The sequence below is a fragment of the Lygodium microphyllum genome, chromosome 19 (genome assembly GCF_053477565.2).
Source record: "Lygodium microphyllum isolate KBCC chromosome 19, Lygodium_microphyllum_v1.1.10, whole genome shotgun sequence".
NCBI lineage: Eukaryota > Viridiplantae > Streptophyta > Polypodiopsida > Schizaeales > Lygodiaceae > Lygodium > Lygodium microphyllum.
In genome coordinates, this window is record NC_141153.1 from 124037674 (window position 1) to 124054654 (window position 16981).

At 46.1% G+C, this 16981-nt stretch overlaps 2 protein-coding genes across 9 annotated transcripts in view; one reads left to right on the forward strand and one right to left on the reverse strand.

Annotated features, from left to right (window-relative positions):
• LOC148020340 (uncharacterized) overlaps positions 1-16981 on the reverse strand; it is a 224711-nt gene that overhangs the window by 112651 nt on the left and 95079 nt on the right. The gene's annotated exons all lie outside the window — the stretch shown is intronic.
• LOC148020341 (uncharacterized) lies at positions 1669-3555 on the forward strand. Its single transcript, XM_087700790.1, has 3 exons — positions 1669-1967; positions 2016-2385; positions 3547-3555. The coding sequence occupies exons 1-3, from the start codon at positions 1669-1671 to the stop codon at positions 3553-3555; spliced, it is 678 nt and encodes a 225-aa protein (XP_087556916.1).

Consider the following 16981-nt stretch of genomic DNA (forward strand, 5'->3'; position numbering starts at 1 on the left):
GGAACAAACCTATTGACTTTGGGAAGTGCACATAGACTAGCCATCTTTAATGGTCTGCCACAATGGCCAGGATCTGACAATTTGACATGTTGGAATCACAAAGGAGGGGCAAGTACTGTGGACTACTTGATAGGCTCACCAGCATTGATACCAGACATCCAAAACTTTAAGATATCTAAGAGACCAATTGGCATACTAGCAGATCATGCTATTTTGACACTCATGCTCTCTTGTGTACATATGAAACATGAAACACCATGCCTCCCTAAACATCCCAAATACTACTTTATAGAAGACACCTCACACATCTACAGTGGTTCTTTGCAGACCAGTTTACATACATTGGACTTGAGTAGATCGTTGGAAGAATGTACAAGGGATTTAGCAGAGGCCATACATGGATCAGCCATGTATGCATTCCCACACACCTTGCCCTGACGTAGACCCACACAATCTACTGCTCCCCAAAATAGCTGGTATGATGATAAATGTAGAGTCACATGAGCTTGCCTACAGAGGAAAGTGGAGCTACGCACTCAGACACATCGCCAAGCAAAGGCGTTCTTCAAATGCCTTGTGTGAAAGAAGAAACGAGACTACTTAGCGAAAGCAGAAGCAGAGATATATCAGCTATTTTTGGGGCGGGATAGCAAAGCACATGGAAGATTTCCATGAAAGACAGCCCCCCATACAGATTACATCACCAGATGCATGGCTTGACTATGGGAGACAGTTGTATAACTTGCTAGGACAGCCACCTATGCAGCCCCCACAAGCTTGTAGGCCAACACAGTGGTCATTCTTCACATGGAAAATGGTTAGGGATGCAATTTATATATTACAAAATGAGAGGGCACAAGATGAGGATGGACTAGTAGCAAAACATTTCTCACATGCTTGTGACATATTAGCACCCATATTAGCACATATGTTCAATAGAGCAGTATGTGAATGTTTCTCTATGAGTTGGTCAGACAATACTATAATCCCACTATTTAAAAATGGTGATCCCCTAATTCCTAGCAACTACAGGACTATCATGATCGGTCATACTTTGGCGGTCATACTTTGGCCAAGATATATGGATCTATATTGGAGCATGAACTCAATGAGTGGGCTGAAATGCAAGGCAAGAGAGCACAAGGACAAGCAGGTTTCAGACGAGGATATACCAAGCTGGACCATATTCTCACACTTAGAGCCATTATTGAGGAGGGTCGAACCCGAGACAAGAGGATTTATTGTTGCTTTGTAGACTTTTGCAAAGCTTTTGATACAGTGCCTCGTACACGCATCATGCAAAGATTGCAGGACATTGGAGTACCAGAGGGTATACGATGGGGTGTCTATGCATTGTATGAGGCCGTGATAGGTCATGTACGAGCACCTGGGGGGCTATCAAAGAGGATTGACAGTACCATAGGAGTGAAACAAGGATATCCACTTTCACCCACGTTGTTTGGTATTTACATAGATGAAGTGTCTGATTACATAGACCGAGGAGGAGCTGGAGCCAGCCTGGCAGTGGTACTGATACCGATATTACTTTATGCAGATGATATTGTTCTCATTTCAAATTCACCGAAGGGATCGCAGTGCCATCTAGATGCTTTGCACATCTTCTGTAGAGATAAAGACCTCATAATGAACCTTGGGAAGTCCCAAACCATGGTTTTCAATACTTCAGCAACATGGGTGACTAGATCTATGTACCAATTCACATTTGAGGGAGACATACTGGAGCATGTGAGGGAATATGTCTATTTGGGAGTCGCCTTCTCTAGCCCACGTTTTTCGTTGAGAGGGGCATCAGAGGCAAGTCTGACATGTGGATATGCAGCACTAGGGGCACTCGAGGGTCAATGTGCTCACATACAGTTCCAGGAGCCCCGCACCAAATTCTGGTTGTTTGACACCCTAGTCACACCTACATTACTATATGGAGCAGAGGTATGGGGTTGCAGCTTGTACCACAGGCGTCTTAGCCCACTCACTGATCAGATTGAAATAGAGAGGGATTATTATGATGGTTGGGATAGAGTGGAAAGGCCATTGATCATGATGATAGTACGCATGATTAGGAGTAAGCCCTCCACCCCACATCCCATTGTCAGAGCAGAGCTAGGGGCAACACCTATAGTTATGGAGGCACTCTTCACGGTAGTGACCTTTTGGCACAGACTATGGGAACTTCCATGCCATAGATACTCTAGATTGGCACTAACCTCATCTAGACAACTAGCAGCTGGAGGCGAGAAGAACTGTTGGTTTTCACAAATGATTATTTGGATGAGCCTACATGGTTTGGATATTGACTGTCTTCCACCTTTGAACTATAGCCTTGACTGCCCTACACTTTCTCTTAGTCGATCAGAGTTGAACCAGGTGATCAGAGCTGATATCTTGAGGATTGAGACAACAAGGACAAGGATCCATCCACCACTCCCTCTAGGATCGAGGATGGAGTTCTACAGGATTATTTCTTGTCTCTCTGATGATGGTTTCACTATTCGACTAGCATATATGGACAACCATCTCTCCCATAGCGTACGGGTTGCTATCGGACAGATTCGTACCTCCTCACATAGGCTTTAGATGGAGACATGAAGATGGACAAAATACCCTAGCAGAGGATAGGACTTGCCAGCTCTGTGGTCAAGAGCCTGAGACGGAGGAACACTACATATGCAGATGCACAGTATACTATGACATAGGAGGACGATACCATTGCCTCTTCCGTGATGGATTTGGACCCCTTCATCACGTCATGGAGTACGAGGACCAGAGATGCCTAGGTCTTTTCCTCCTGGAGCTCGAGAGGCGCTGAACTGCGCTACTGCAAGACAAGAGGCCAACTCACCCAGAGGGACACACACAGAGAGTAGTGACAGACTTCTTCTACAGAGCCGACCCTACTGACACTACCAATCTAGCAGAGACAGAGCTACCCCGCCAGACACCTTACAGGCCACACCGTGGTGTCACATTGGATAGAGCCACTTCCCTTCGTTGAGCACGACAACCCCGTCCACCAGGACCACGTCTGAGGAGGCCACACCACTGTCGGATTAGAGCCATTATCACGAGACACCCCAGACTCATCACCAGGCATATCAGTGAAGCAGCTAGGGACCGCATCATAGCTGAGATCATGTGCAGATCTCGAGATCAACTATAGCCCATAGTCCCCACCACACTTTTGTACATAGTTCTATCAAATCTGGTTCTTCTTTCCTTTCCTTTCCTTTTCTATCGATGTAATAACACTACACATGGTTCAACCCTAGTATAGTCCCATCGTATAGTTATTTTCAGTATTGTTTCATAGGCCACCCACTTATTTGTAATGTTATCTTTACCTTACTGATGAGATGACATTAGACATGGATGTACTCTGGATTTTGTCTCATAGGCCACATTGGCCTTGTGTAGACGTTAATGTGTATGTGTGTGTGTGTTCATGTTTCTCTTCCATTGCGCACTCTCACATGGTATCATCGCCCAAGTGAGGACATAGTTTGGAGATTTTGTTGTGGTTGTTAACAGCTGGAGTGAGCACGTGAGCGAGAGTGACTAATTGAGAGAGAGCGAGTACGATTCAATTTTGGGAGTACCAACAATGTGTTGGTACACACAAGAATAAAATGTATTTATACTTGGGGCATGTAAGGGTGCATTCACATGTATAACTAAATAATACACGTATACTATACATGGAGGTGAATAAAGGGCCTTTATCCCAACCACCTCCCACTTAAAGGTCTGAAGTGAACCTCTAACCAACTCCCACTAGTCGTATGCAATGCTCATGTTGAGCCTTGCTTAGACTTTTGGTGAGAACATTTGCAGGGTTGTCCTGTGTTTTGATCTTGGTCAATGTAATTAGACCATCTTCCAAAATCTGTCTGATAAAGTGATATCGCACATCTATATGCTTTATGCGTGAATGATACATGGCATTCTTAGCCAGATACACAGCACTTTGGCTATCACATCCCAACACTGCAATATCCATAGACATGCCGAGATCCTCTGCAAGTCTGCTCAACCATATAGCTTCCTTAGAAGCTTCAGTAGCTAATATGTATTTAGCTTCACTAGTACTCAGTGCTACGATGTTATGCAGTCTAGAACACCAAGAAACAGCGCCACCAGCAACTGTAAAGGCATACCCGCTAGTAGATCTACAAGTGTCCAAGTCACCTGCAATGTTTGAATCACAATAACCCTGCAAACTAAGTTCACCCTGCCCATAGCAAATACACTTTCTTTGTGTACCCTTTAGATATCGAAGAATACACTTGACAGCTTCCCAATGTGGTTTGTCAAGATTTGACATAAACCTGCTGACAAATCCCACTACATGAGCAATGTCTAGTCGAGTAGCAACCATACCATACATAAGAGAGCCACAAGTTGATGCATAAGGGACTCCCTTCATAGCATTGGCTTCCACGTCATCTTTTGGGCTGTTGGCTTTACTAAGCTTAAGATATGGAGGTAAGGGCACCCCAAAAGGCTTAGCTTCAGGCATGTTAAATCTGTCCAGTATCTTCTCAATGTACTTTTCTTGAGATAAGAACAACAATTTTTGTGTTCTATCCCTACGAATCTTCATGCCCAAAATATGCTTTGCATTCCCCAAATCTTTCATGGAGAAAGCTGATTTCAACTGAACTTTGAGAGCATCCAAGCTAGTCTTTCTTTTCCCAGCTAGCAACATATCATCCACATACAAAACAAGTATGATGGGGCTGCCATTTGTATCCTTTTTCATGTACAAACAATGATCTGCATGGCTGCATGTGAACCCATGAGAGAGCATAAAAGTGTCAAACTTTTTGTACCACTGCCGTTGTGCTTACTTCAGCCCATACAAGCTGCGTTTTAGTTTACACACCATCTGCTCTTTTCCACGAACTACAAAGCCCTCAAGCTATTTCATGTAGATTTCCTCATCAATGTCACCATGCAGAAAAGCTATTTTCACATCCATTTGGTACAGCTCTAAGTTCAATACAGCAGTGAGAGCAAAAAGCACACATAGAGTGGTCATCTTCACAACAGGTGAGAAGACCTCTTAGAAGTCAATCCCTTCCCTCTGTGCATACCCTTTGGCAACCAATCTTGCCTTGCACTTGGGTTTCCCATCAACTATCTTTACTTTGTAAACCCATTTGTTTGGAAGAGGTTTCCTTCCTTTGGGCAACGGCACAAGATCCCAAGTATCATTAGCATACAGAGATTTAATCTCTTCCTGCATAGCTAGCTCCCACTTACTACTGACTTTGCATGACTTGGCCTCTTTATATGTAAGAGGCTCATCCTCATCTATAAGAATCACATAGTGCAATGAGGGATCATACCTATGTGGCTGCCTTCTTAAACGTGTAGACCTTCGTACCCAATGATCTACATTTTCACGAATTGGGTCTACATCTAGAGGTATGTTATTTTCAACATTTATTGGCTGCTGTAAGCCATTTTCAGCATGCTGTTCATGCTGTACATCACCTTCATTTTCATTATCAACACTCGTATTTTCATAATCAGCAATTCTATCTTGCTGTCCATGATCTCCTTGTGCTTCTATTTTGCTGTCCATCATCATCTGGCTCAAAAATAACCGACTGGTCATCAGTTTCAACCTGTGGTATAACATCATGAGGCTCATCATTTGAAATAATAGATGGCTGAAAATTCTGAAATTTAACATTTTTCATGTCTTCATTGGAGGCTAAAGTACCTTTCAGCAATTTTGCCTCATTAAACACAACATTACGGCTGCGAATAATCTTCTTAGAGTGAGGTAGCCACACTCTGTAGCCAAATTCACCCTCATCATCATAGCCCATGAAAATGCCTTCGGTGGATTTTGGGTCAAGTTTGTACCTCAGCTCATCTCTAACATGCACAAAAGCATCACAGCCAAATATGTGTAAATGGTCATATGAGGCTGATTTGCCAAACCAAACCCCCTCAGGGATGCCATTAATTAAGAACCTATTTGGAGAGCGGTTGCAAATGTGAACCGCGATTTTGAGTGCCTCCCCCCAAAATTCATGAGGGAGATTAGCAGTGGACAGCATGCACCGCACTCTTTAACATAAAGTCCTATTATATCTTTCAGCCACCCCATTTGAAGAAGGGCTGTAAGGAGTTGTAAGCTCCCTCTTAATTCCATGCAAGTCATGAAAAAACTTAAACCCAGAAGATGTCTACAATCCAAGTTTGAGTAACACCATCATCAACTGACAAAAGTGCATCAATCACATCAACCTTGGTAATCTGCATATCCTACATGTGACATACAAGGGCATCATAATCAACTACACATAATACATCAGCCTTTGTATCCGAGAGCTCCTCTATGACTACACTAGAAGCCACATTGGCCTTTTCCTTGCCTTTGGCTGCCTCAGATACATCTGTCTTATCCTCTTTCTTCTTTTTGTCTCTTGCATTCTTCTTTCTCTCTTGTTCCTTCTTGTAGTACCTGCAATCAGGCTTCTTGTGGCCCTTTCGACCACACTGATAGCAAGTGATATCACTCTTTTCCTTTCCTTTGCTCTTGCTTCTACTTCTCTGTCTAGCATTTGCATTTTTCTTTTCAAACCTACCTCTAACATTATAAGCTGAGTTGTTGCCTTCTCCACTAGACTTGCATCTAATTTCTTCGTTCAAGATTGAATCCCTCACACCATCATATCAGAGATTCGGGTTATTGCTGAGAGAAACTACCAAGGTCTCCCAAGGATCAAGTAGTGTCATGATCAGAAAGATCACCCTCAACTTATCATCATAATCCAAATCAGCATCCTTGAGCTGATTTAAAATGCCAATAAATGCACTCAAGTGCTCAGCTACAAGCTACGACTCATCCAGTCGCATATTTACCAACTTGCCCATTAAATGCACCTAATTAACAGATGTGGTGATCTCATAGGTAGTTTTTAACTTCTCCCATATTGCATAACTAGTATCCAAGCCCTTAATGTCTATCAAAATGTCATCAGTGACACCCATCTTTATGTAAGCCACAGCCTTTTTGTTGACTCTGGCCCAATCTGCATCAGACATTTGTGCGGGTTTATCTTCCTGCAAAGCATCCTCACAATCCTTTAAGAACAATATGCCCTGCATACGATATTTCCAAAGGTCAAAGCCTTGACTATCAAACCGTTTGATTTCCATTTAACTCTTAATGTCAGAACTGGAAGAAGTTCCAGCCATTTTATCACGAACACAAGAGTAAATGCACTAAACTGCAAGAGCACAAGCTGAACTAGCATTGCACTACTATTCTTGCACAAGCAATAATAAATCTCTACTATTTTTACATAAAACAGCCACAACACAGGCAAATACTGCAAAAATTTACCAAATTCTGCACAAAATGCCCAAATTCCAAGTCCAACAATGCATAAATGTCAGTCAATTTGATCTAGTTGAGCGAAACTTCAGCAAAACATGAAAAGCCCAATGTCAGGAAATTTTACTCGAATGAGTGAAATTCCAACAAATTTGGCCAAATCCCCAATTTAATTAAGGTCAACACGCACAATGTCTGCAATTTCTGACACGAATGTCACTTCCAAGCACAAATGGGATCAAATTTTGGAAAAGCCCCAAATTTCCGAGCCAGATTTGCATAGATCTGTAATCTGCGCTACCCCGCGTGAACTCCCGTCAAGGCAAGGGAATAATTGGAGATTATAGAAATTTTGATTTCTTTTGGAAAAGAACTGACCAGGGGTGGTCCGTTGACCCTTCTTGTTGTGTCACCGGCCTGCTGGCGTCGCCTGCCCGCAACACATTAGACTGATCGTCGTAGCCATCACCTGGTCCCCGTTACACGCCCGTTGGTGATCACATCCGCCGGTGCGCCTGCTACCCACCTGCTAGGCGCTGTCACCTAGTTCACGCTGGTCACGCTAGTCAACAGTCTGGTCCCCTGACTCCCTTCTGGTTCCAACGTCTAGTCCACGCTGGTCAGCAACGTGGTCGCTCGAGCGACTCCCTACTAGACACGAACTCCAACCGACTCCCTACTAGACACGAGCTCCAGCCGTCTACACGCCTATCCCGAGCACCTGGACGACCTAACGGTCTTGTACCATAAGCTCTGATACCAGTTGTGGTTGTTGTTAGCAGCTGGAGGAGTGAGCAGGTGAGTGAGAGTGATTGACTGAGAGAGAGCAAGTACGATTCGATTTTGGGTATACCAACAATCTATTGGCACACAAAGAATAAAATGTATTTATACTTACGGCACGTAAGGGTGCATTCACATGTACAACTAAATAATACACGTGTATTATACACGGAGGTGAATAAAGGGCCTTTATCCCAACAGATTTCTTGCAAAAGAGCAAGTTTTCATCATGGAGGAGCAGCCCAAATTCCACAACGAGATTTTCAGCCTGTGTTTACTGCGTTTATAGCCCAAACATGTGGTCCACTACTAGTTTTCAACCCCAAGTAGCAAGCTGACACTCTCCACGGACCAAGCGCCAGCCTTTCTGCATCAGGCAGCATCAACTTTTGCGTTTTTTCCAAAACGCAAATTTGTATTTTTTGCAAGTGTCCATTTCCTGGTGCAAGCATTAGCATATTTCTGTAGGTGAGGGGTGCTAGCAATCATGCTTGTCATGCCTTGTCGTAGGTGAGGGGTGCTAGCAATCATGCTTGTCATGCCTTGTCATCTCCTGCCTCTAAATCTTAGTCTGAGTCAAATGAGGACTTTTGGAGCTCTGAAAGGTCTGTCATGTGTTTTGATGGGGGAGACTACTCATCTTAGAGTGGCTATTTGGGTGCATTTCTTTTGTTTGTCGGGTTCTAGTGTATTTTCCATGGCCAGTTCTTGCATTTCCTAGGCTGTCCACAACTATTGGAAATTGTTCTTGCCAATCGGATTTTTTGGTGGCCATCTGACATTTTCTAGGCCTTTACTATACCGCAACCAGCATTAAATGTTAGTCTGCCAGCATTTATGGTATTTCTAGATTTCAGCAGGCCAGTTTTGGGATTTTGTGGCTATTTACCCCACTTGGCACTCATTCATATCAATCATCTTCCTTATTCACTAGCAAGTGCATACTCTGATTCTATCATCTTCATCCGTCTCCGATGTTGCCGTCATCATAAGCCTGATCTAGTGCCCTCACTGACGTTGTGGGCTGCGGGCAAGGATTGATCTGTCCATCATCATTGTATCGGCATTCTTCTTCAATCAATGCACTATTCTTCCCTCATATTTTGCTCTCTCTCTCTTTTTTCTTTTTTTTTTTCGTAAAAGGTAATTGTATTAATTACGGAAAAAAGTACAAGATAACTTGATTACAAGATACATGACGCCAATCCAGGCCATTATGTAAAGAGGGGCTAAGTGCTACAAGTTACAAAGTTATGGCAAGGGGGCAGATGAAATTGCCATAAGCCAAGGACGGAAGTCTTCCCTCGAGAGCAAATCAGAATGCCGGAGAAGATCCAACTGCCAATACAAAAGGCCCTTAAGCCTCGCAATATGTCGCTGAACATTATAGGCGGAGTCAAAAAGAAAAGCATTCCTAATGGTCCAGTTATGCCAACAGCCCCAATATCAAAGAAAATGATACATGAGTTTCATATGTGGCTGTGCAGGAGTGGGGTATTTGGGCTGCCCGAAAACCCAATCAAAGGGGCGCAGGGTGAATCCAACCGCTCCTTGCCAAATAGCCAACAAAAAGAACCAGACTTTTTTTGCGACAGGGCAAGAAATAAATCTGTGGCGGGCTGATTCCACCGCAGTGGTGCAAAAGAAACAGTTGCCATTGGAGATTCGTCGCTTGGAAAGAGCCGACGCAAGCGGAAGCCCACCAATCATCACTCTCCAAAGAAATACTTTACATTTGAAGGGGGTCTTGTTCAACCAGCCCTCCATCACAGTTGCCCTCCACCAGGACCGGGATTTTCGTAAGCCCCATAAAGCATTGGCTTTGGTAACTAACCATTGTTGATCTTTGATCAGAATATGATAAACTTGATTAGCAGAAGCTTTGCTTAAAGACAGCCGGCCTTGTGGGTCCCAATCCTGCCAGGGATGATCTGAAGCAAGGGCAGGAAAGGGTTGTCTGCTCTGGAGCATCCGCAAAAGCTGTTCCCATAAAGGTCTATATCCCCGCGGAATCCTGTAAAACCTCCTGGCTGTACGAAAAGATATAAGCACATTACGACTAGCAAGGGTGGCATCCGCGACCGAAGACAAGCCCAAACGAGCCATCCGGTTGAATTGTGGTCTAAGCTCATTTTTGCCTTCCCATGCAAGTAAACGCGAGACCGCCAATAATTCCAATTGAAAAGAATTCGTAGCCAAGCGATCCTCCGCTGGATGCCACTGAGCCTTTAGAAGGACCCGTTTCCAGGAACATACCAAATGATTGAGCAGCGACGAAGAAGAACTGGAGAACCTCGACTCAGCATTAAGAACATGCCACCAAGAAGTCCGGATTTGGGTATTGCCATGTTGAAGCCCATGGCTCTCAAGGAAATAACGGGCTATATCGACCCATGGGTGATTATCCGAGCACATGGTGCGGAAGAGAGACCAACGGAGAGCCTGCATGTGAGTTTGGGCATCTAAAATAGCTCCGCCACCCATGCGTTTAGGGGTGCAAGCATGCGACCAAGAAATCCAGGAAATACCTGCATGCAATGAGTCCTTCTTCCATAGCATGAAGCGAATAGACTGAGTGAGAGCATTGAGAGTCGTAGTAGTCCAAGGCAACAATGGCAAAAAATATGTCAGCATTGGCAACATAATTGTCTGGGCCACTTTGAGACGAACATGGAAGGGCCAGGCTTGAGATTTCCAATACATAAACTTAGCCACCATTTTCTGAGAAATCCACTGCAGAAGCTGCTTTGGTGGGACGTCGACACCCAAAGGGTACCCAAGGTGCCTGACAATGGAGCCACGAGGAACAACCAAACCCTGCCAGTCCAACGACTGCAAATCCGACTCCGTGCAGCTGAGAATGGCTGATTTGAGTGCATTGATGCGAAGGCCGGAGGCTTGACCAAAGGTGCCCCAAACATCCAATGCGCGCTTGAGGTTGTCCTTGTCCGCCCGCAAAATCATAAAAGTATCATCCGCCAGGGATTGGCTAATGAAGTGCTGTCCTGAAGGAAGTGACACACCGGCCAACTGAGAAGAGGCTACCATATGGGATAACATGGAAAGAACTGGATGTGTCGCGAGGGCAAAGAATATCGGGCTCAAAGGGCATCCTTGTTTGACAGAGCGGGCAAGTAGAAACGGCTCAGTAGCACCTCCGTTCAGCATGACTCGCGAAGACGCCGCAGCGCTAATGGTGTAGATTAGACGAGACATCCGGGGACCAAAGCCCATAGCCGACATAAGTTCAGCGACGAAAGACCAATCCAGATAGTCAAAAGCCTTTTCCAGGTCCAGTTGAATCAGTACTACCTCTTGGTTAGAATGCCTTGCATAATCAATAGCTAGTTGAGCATTCAATACATTGTGCAGAATATTTCGGTCCTTAATGAAACCATACTGTAGAGGATGCACAATGGCCGGGAGATGCTTATGAAGCCGATTCGCCATTATTTTGGAAAAGATTTTGTACATTGAACCCATCAAGGAAATGGGGCGCCACTGTGTCAACCTAGATGGCGAAGGAACTTTTGGAAGCAGTTTAATAAGGCCTTCTTTCCATGAGGAGGGCATGATCCCGGTTTGCCACACCTGCTGAAACAAGGCCTGCAATGGTTTCGCCAGTTGGGTAGCAAAAGCTTCAAAGAACTCATTGGTGAGACCATCCCAACACGGGCTTTTATCCTTGGGCAAATGTAACAAGACGTCCATAACCTCTGCCTCACAAATATCGGACTCCATAATAGCTTGCATGTCCTGCGGTAGCTGATTGCGGACCAGGTCATAAAAATCCGAACGGGCCTGAGTGATTTGATCTGAAGGTGGAGAAGTGGTGCCGAGAAGGTCACGGAAATAATTCCTGCACATATGCACAATAGTCTGCGGATCCATGATAAGGTGACCTTCTGCATCCTCGAGTCTGGTCATATTCTCCCGAGCAGGAGAGGAGTGAAGAGCTTGAAAGAACTTATGGGTTTGACATGCATTATCTTGCAACGTCTCTGTCAGATGCTGCAGTTTGGCCTGCTGATATGATTTCAATTGGAATTCTTTAATAAGATCCGCCACTTGCATGGCCAGTGCGAGCAGAAACGCATCATCCGGAGTGTCCACCAGCAGAGAACGAACCAAAGCCAGCAGGTCCTCGGCTGCCTTGCGACGCTGCCGACAAAGAGAGGCATGGTGGATCCCATACTGCCGAGCAACCCGCTGCACATTAGAGAGCAATCGTTCAAATGACGCAATGCCTTGAGAAGAGAAGTCGAAGAGAAATCTGTCAATCAATTGCTGCATGTAGCCCTGAAAGATGGCATGCTTCAGGTAAGACGAATTGAAACGCAAAGGGAGTCTCGCCAGAAATTGCTTGAACGGGGCAATGGGTTGTGCAAGCAGCTCAAGCTGCAGAGGGAAATGGTCCGATAGGGCATATTGCTGTAATACTTTTATTTCGAGCAGCTCAGGAAGAAAATCATCATTCTGCATGATATATATACGATCCAATCTCGACCATGTTGTTGCATACTGGGCAGAATGGAAAGTATACCCTGTAGAGGACGGGTGTAGCCAGGACCAGAGATCTTGCTTAAGGACATCAAGAGCCAATGCCTGCCACATACGACTTTCCGGCGTGTCCATCACCGAATGCTCCGATGTGGACTGGGAGGAATCCACACACATATTGAAATCCCCCATGAAGAAGCCCCGTCTGCCAAGTGACAAGGAGGTCTGCAAAGTTTGCCAAAGCGCCCGACGAGATAAGGAATCATTCGGAGCATAGAGGCCAAGTAGCCATAAGATTTCCCCTTCGAATATAATTTCAATCACCAAAAAACGGCCATGAACATCATTTTTAATCAGAACAGGCTGATATTTGTCATGGACAATCATGAGCACACCCGAATAATGCATGGCCTGTGACCCAGCATAAAACATTCTAAAGCCATGGCAATCTACCACTTTTCCGGCTTCATCGTGACTCTTGTGCTCAACAGCGCACAGAACATCCCACTGATTTTCATGCAACATCGTCCACATAGCATGTTGCTTGTGCCGAGAGCAAATTCCACGCACATTCCACGTGGCGATTTTCATGTATACTCAAAACAAAATCAGGAACGAGACACTGCTTGCCTCGATTTGACTTTGTCAGCAAGAATGTCCAGGAGTCCCTCGTCCAAGAAATCTGCCAACACTGCAAAAGAGTTCTGCGGGCCAGATTTGGAAGTAGACGGCATATCCGCTAGCTTTGGGATGGAACGGGGATAACGACGGTCCCACGGGGTAATGACATTACCTCTGGTATCAAAAGCCAGCTTAGCAGAGGGACCCTTTGAACGATCCGAAGACATTTTCCTGGCGGGCTGATGAAGGGGGGCAGAGGAAACCATAGCAGGCGCCGAGCGCTCAGAAGACTGCATTTCCTTCCTGCGCATGTATGTATGCATGGAATCTTGTGATGTAGTAGGCACATTGTTCTCCATGGCCGCAACAACCCTATTGCCTTTTTTTGCACGTACTTCCACCCAATTAGTGGCGCTAGAATCCAGACCCGCAACCTGTTGTTTACCTTTGGCCAAAGTTTGGGGCTGATGGGTAGCATCCAGCGGTGGGGCATCACACACCATCTCCTCCATGGGCGGCACAGCATGGCCCTCATGGGAAGTGTGTTGCTGTTCCGGGCACTCGGCCATAAAGTGCCCTAACTGTCCACAGGAGAAGCAATGCCCTGCAAAATTGCCCCATTTCAAACGAAAGTGTAATGGGTGCATGCCAGGGCAATTGAGGCGTAACCAGGCAGGCCTTTTTCTGGCAGTGTCCCATAGCATACACAGGCGGTTGCGATTCACAGCCTGAAGACTGGGAGGGACCAGAACAGTGCCCACAATGGCCATGGCATCCTTCAATAGTGGCCAATAAACAGCCGGACAGTTTTCCACCTCGACCCAGACCGGGCATTCACGTTGCAGCAGACGCTGAAAATCTGCCATTGGACGCCATGGAACCACATGAACCAACCGGCGTTCAAAAAACAAAGGCAGTTTCGACAGGAGAGCAGCACGGTGCGTCTCTGATTTCAACAGGACCTCAAAAAAACCCCGGGAGCCAACAAAAATCTCTTCAACACAGTCCCCTTGTAGCAGATGTTGCAACCACTGGCAAATACGGGAAAGCAACGGGATTCGACCAGTGAAGAAAAGTATCACAGCGCGATCATAAAATACCGAAAAGGAGCGTAGGACAGTTTTTGGGTCCACGGTGGCGTCCAGCACATCTTCAGGTGCAGAGTTAGAAAAGGCTTCCTGATTATGTTGAACATAATCGCCAAGCAAAGTGTTTGCAAATTCCAGCAAGTGTTCCCAGTCCACTTCCTGAGAGTCCACCGAATCCGAAGCAACCTGGGCATAGGACCGATCCTGAGAAACGCCTATCTCTTCCGAAGCATGCTTGGTACGTTTACCCGCAGGTTGGATGTCGGGACCAGGGGGCATCTCTTCGTTGCACAGAACCATATCCTCAGGTTCCTCCGCATCAGAATCCGGGCCCAGTGCTGCCACTGTTTGATCTATGAAGTCCAGATCCAAACCAGCCATCGTATATGATGATTTGATCTCGAAGGAGGACTGACCCTCTGTTTTACCGGCTCTCTCGCTTTCCCTTTTTTCTGTCTCCGTGCAGGGGCAGACAGGCGAAACACAGGCCGGGCGGTCTCCACAGTAGGACGGTCTCTCTCTCTCTCTCTCTCTCTCTCTCTCTCTCTCTCTCTCTCTCTCTCTCTCTCTCACACTCTCTCTCTCTCTCTCTCTCTCTCTCTCTCTCTCTCTCTCTCTCTCTCTCTCTCTCTCTCTCTCTGTGTGCAGAATCCGCAGCCCTGCAAAACCAGGGCACCACAGGGCCGCAACTGGGCGCCGGTACAGAAGCGGGCAGACTCGAGCAGGTGAGTCCCAGATCAGCAGGGCAGGCGAAAGCCGCGGGAGTAGGCACAGGAGGTAGGCGCCTGCATCAACAGGTCAGGAACGCGCAGGTGAACCCCTGACCAAGGGTGCGTGAGCGAGCAGCGGGCGGCCACAGCGCTGCTCAGGCGGCGCGAATCTGGACGAGATAGTCTTCGTCTGACACCTCGTCACGATTAGGGTTACAGCAGGAGATCAGCCCCTCTGCAAAAACGAACGGACGCGAGCAGGAGGGCCAGCAGACAGCAGGACGATCGCGTCAGGGCAGGCATCTGCGAGGTGGCAACGAGATGGGGCAGTAGTAGATAGGCGTGACAGGCGACAAGTCCCGCAGGTCTGACAGGCGACAGCAGCGACAGGCAACAGTTGCGATCACGGCCCGCAGGTCAGATTGGCGGCGGCAGGTCAGACGGGCTCTCCTCCCGCCATCGCGATCTCTCTCAGAAATCTCTCTCTCTCTCTCTCTCTCTCTCTCTCTCTCTCTCTCTCTCTCTCTCTCTCTCTCTCTCTCTCTCTCTCTCTCTCTCTCTCTCTCTCATGGGTCTTGCTCTCTCTCTCTCTCTCTCTCTCTCTCTCTCTCTCTCTCTCTCTCTCTCTTTCGTAAAAGGTAATTGTATTAATTACGAAAAAAATGTACAAGTTTACATGATTACAAGATACACGATGGCACTAAGCCATCATGTGTAAAATCTCTCTCTCTCTCTAAAGCAGTAAACGACAAAAGGGTTACAAAAAGTCATGGCAAAGACGCAGAGGAAATTGCCATATGCCAGGGAAGTAAGTCCTCCCGAGGGAGTAAGTCAGAGTGCCAAATGAGATCCATCTGCCAATGCAAAAGGCCTTTAAGCTTAGCAATATGTCCCTAAACATTATAGGCTGAATCAAAAAGAAAAGCATTCCGAATGGTCCAATTGTGCCAACAGCCCCAGTATCTAAGAAAGTGAAACAAGATCTTCATATGCAACTGAGCCGGTGTGGGGTATTTGGGCCGTGCAAAAACCTAGTCAAAAGGGCTTAACGAGAAGCCAACCACTGCTCGCAAAAATGCCGACAAGAGTGACCAGATTTTCTTAGCAAGAGGGCAAGAAATAAATCGATGACAGGCCGATTCCACACTGGTGGTGCAAAAGAAACAATTGCCATTGGAGATTCGACGCTTGGAAAGGGCTGAAGCAAGAGGAAGACCACCAATCATCACCCTCCAAAGAAAGACCTTGCATTTGAAAGGTGCCTTGTTCAACCAGCCCTCCATCACAGTTACCTTCCACCATGACTGAGATTTACGCAAACCCCATACAGTATTAGCTTTAGTAAGCAGCCATTGATGATCTTTAATCAAAAGATGATACACCTGGTTAGCTGAGGCCTTTTCCAAATTCAGCCGGCCTGCAAGATCCCAATCCTGCCAAGGACGATCCAAATCAAGGGTAGGAAAGGGTTGTCTACTTTGGAGCACCATCAAAAGCTGACCCCATAAATCATGGTATCCACGAGGAATCTTGAAAAGCCTCCTGGCTGTACGAAACGATATCACAGTTACCTTCCACCATGACTGAGATTTACGCAAACCCCATACAGTATTAGCTTTAGAAAGCAGCCATTGATGATCTTTAATCAGAAGATAATACACCTGGTTAGCTGAGGCCTTTTCCAAATTCAGCCGGCCTGCAAGATCCCAATCCTGCCAAGGACGATCCAAATCAAGGGTAGGAAAGGGTTGTCTGCTTTGGAGCACCATCAAAAGCTGACCCCATAAATCACGGTATCCACGAGGAATCCTGAAAAGCCTCCTGGTTGTACGAAACGATATCAACACATTGCGGCTGGCAAGGGTGGCATCTGCAACTGAAGTCAAGCCCAAACTTGCCATGCGGTT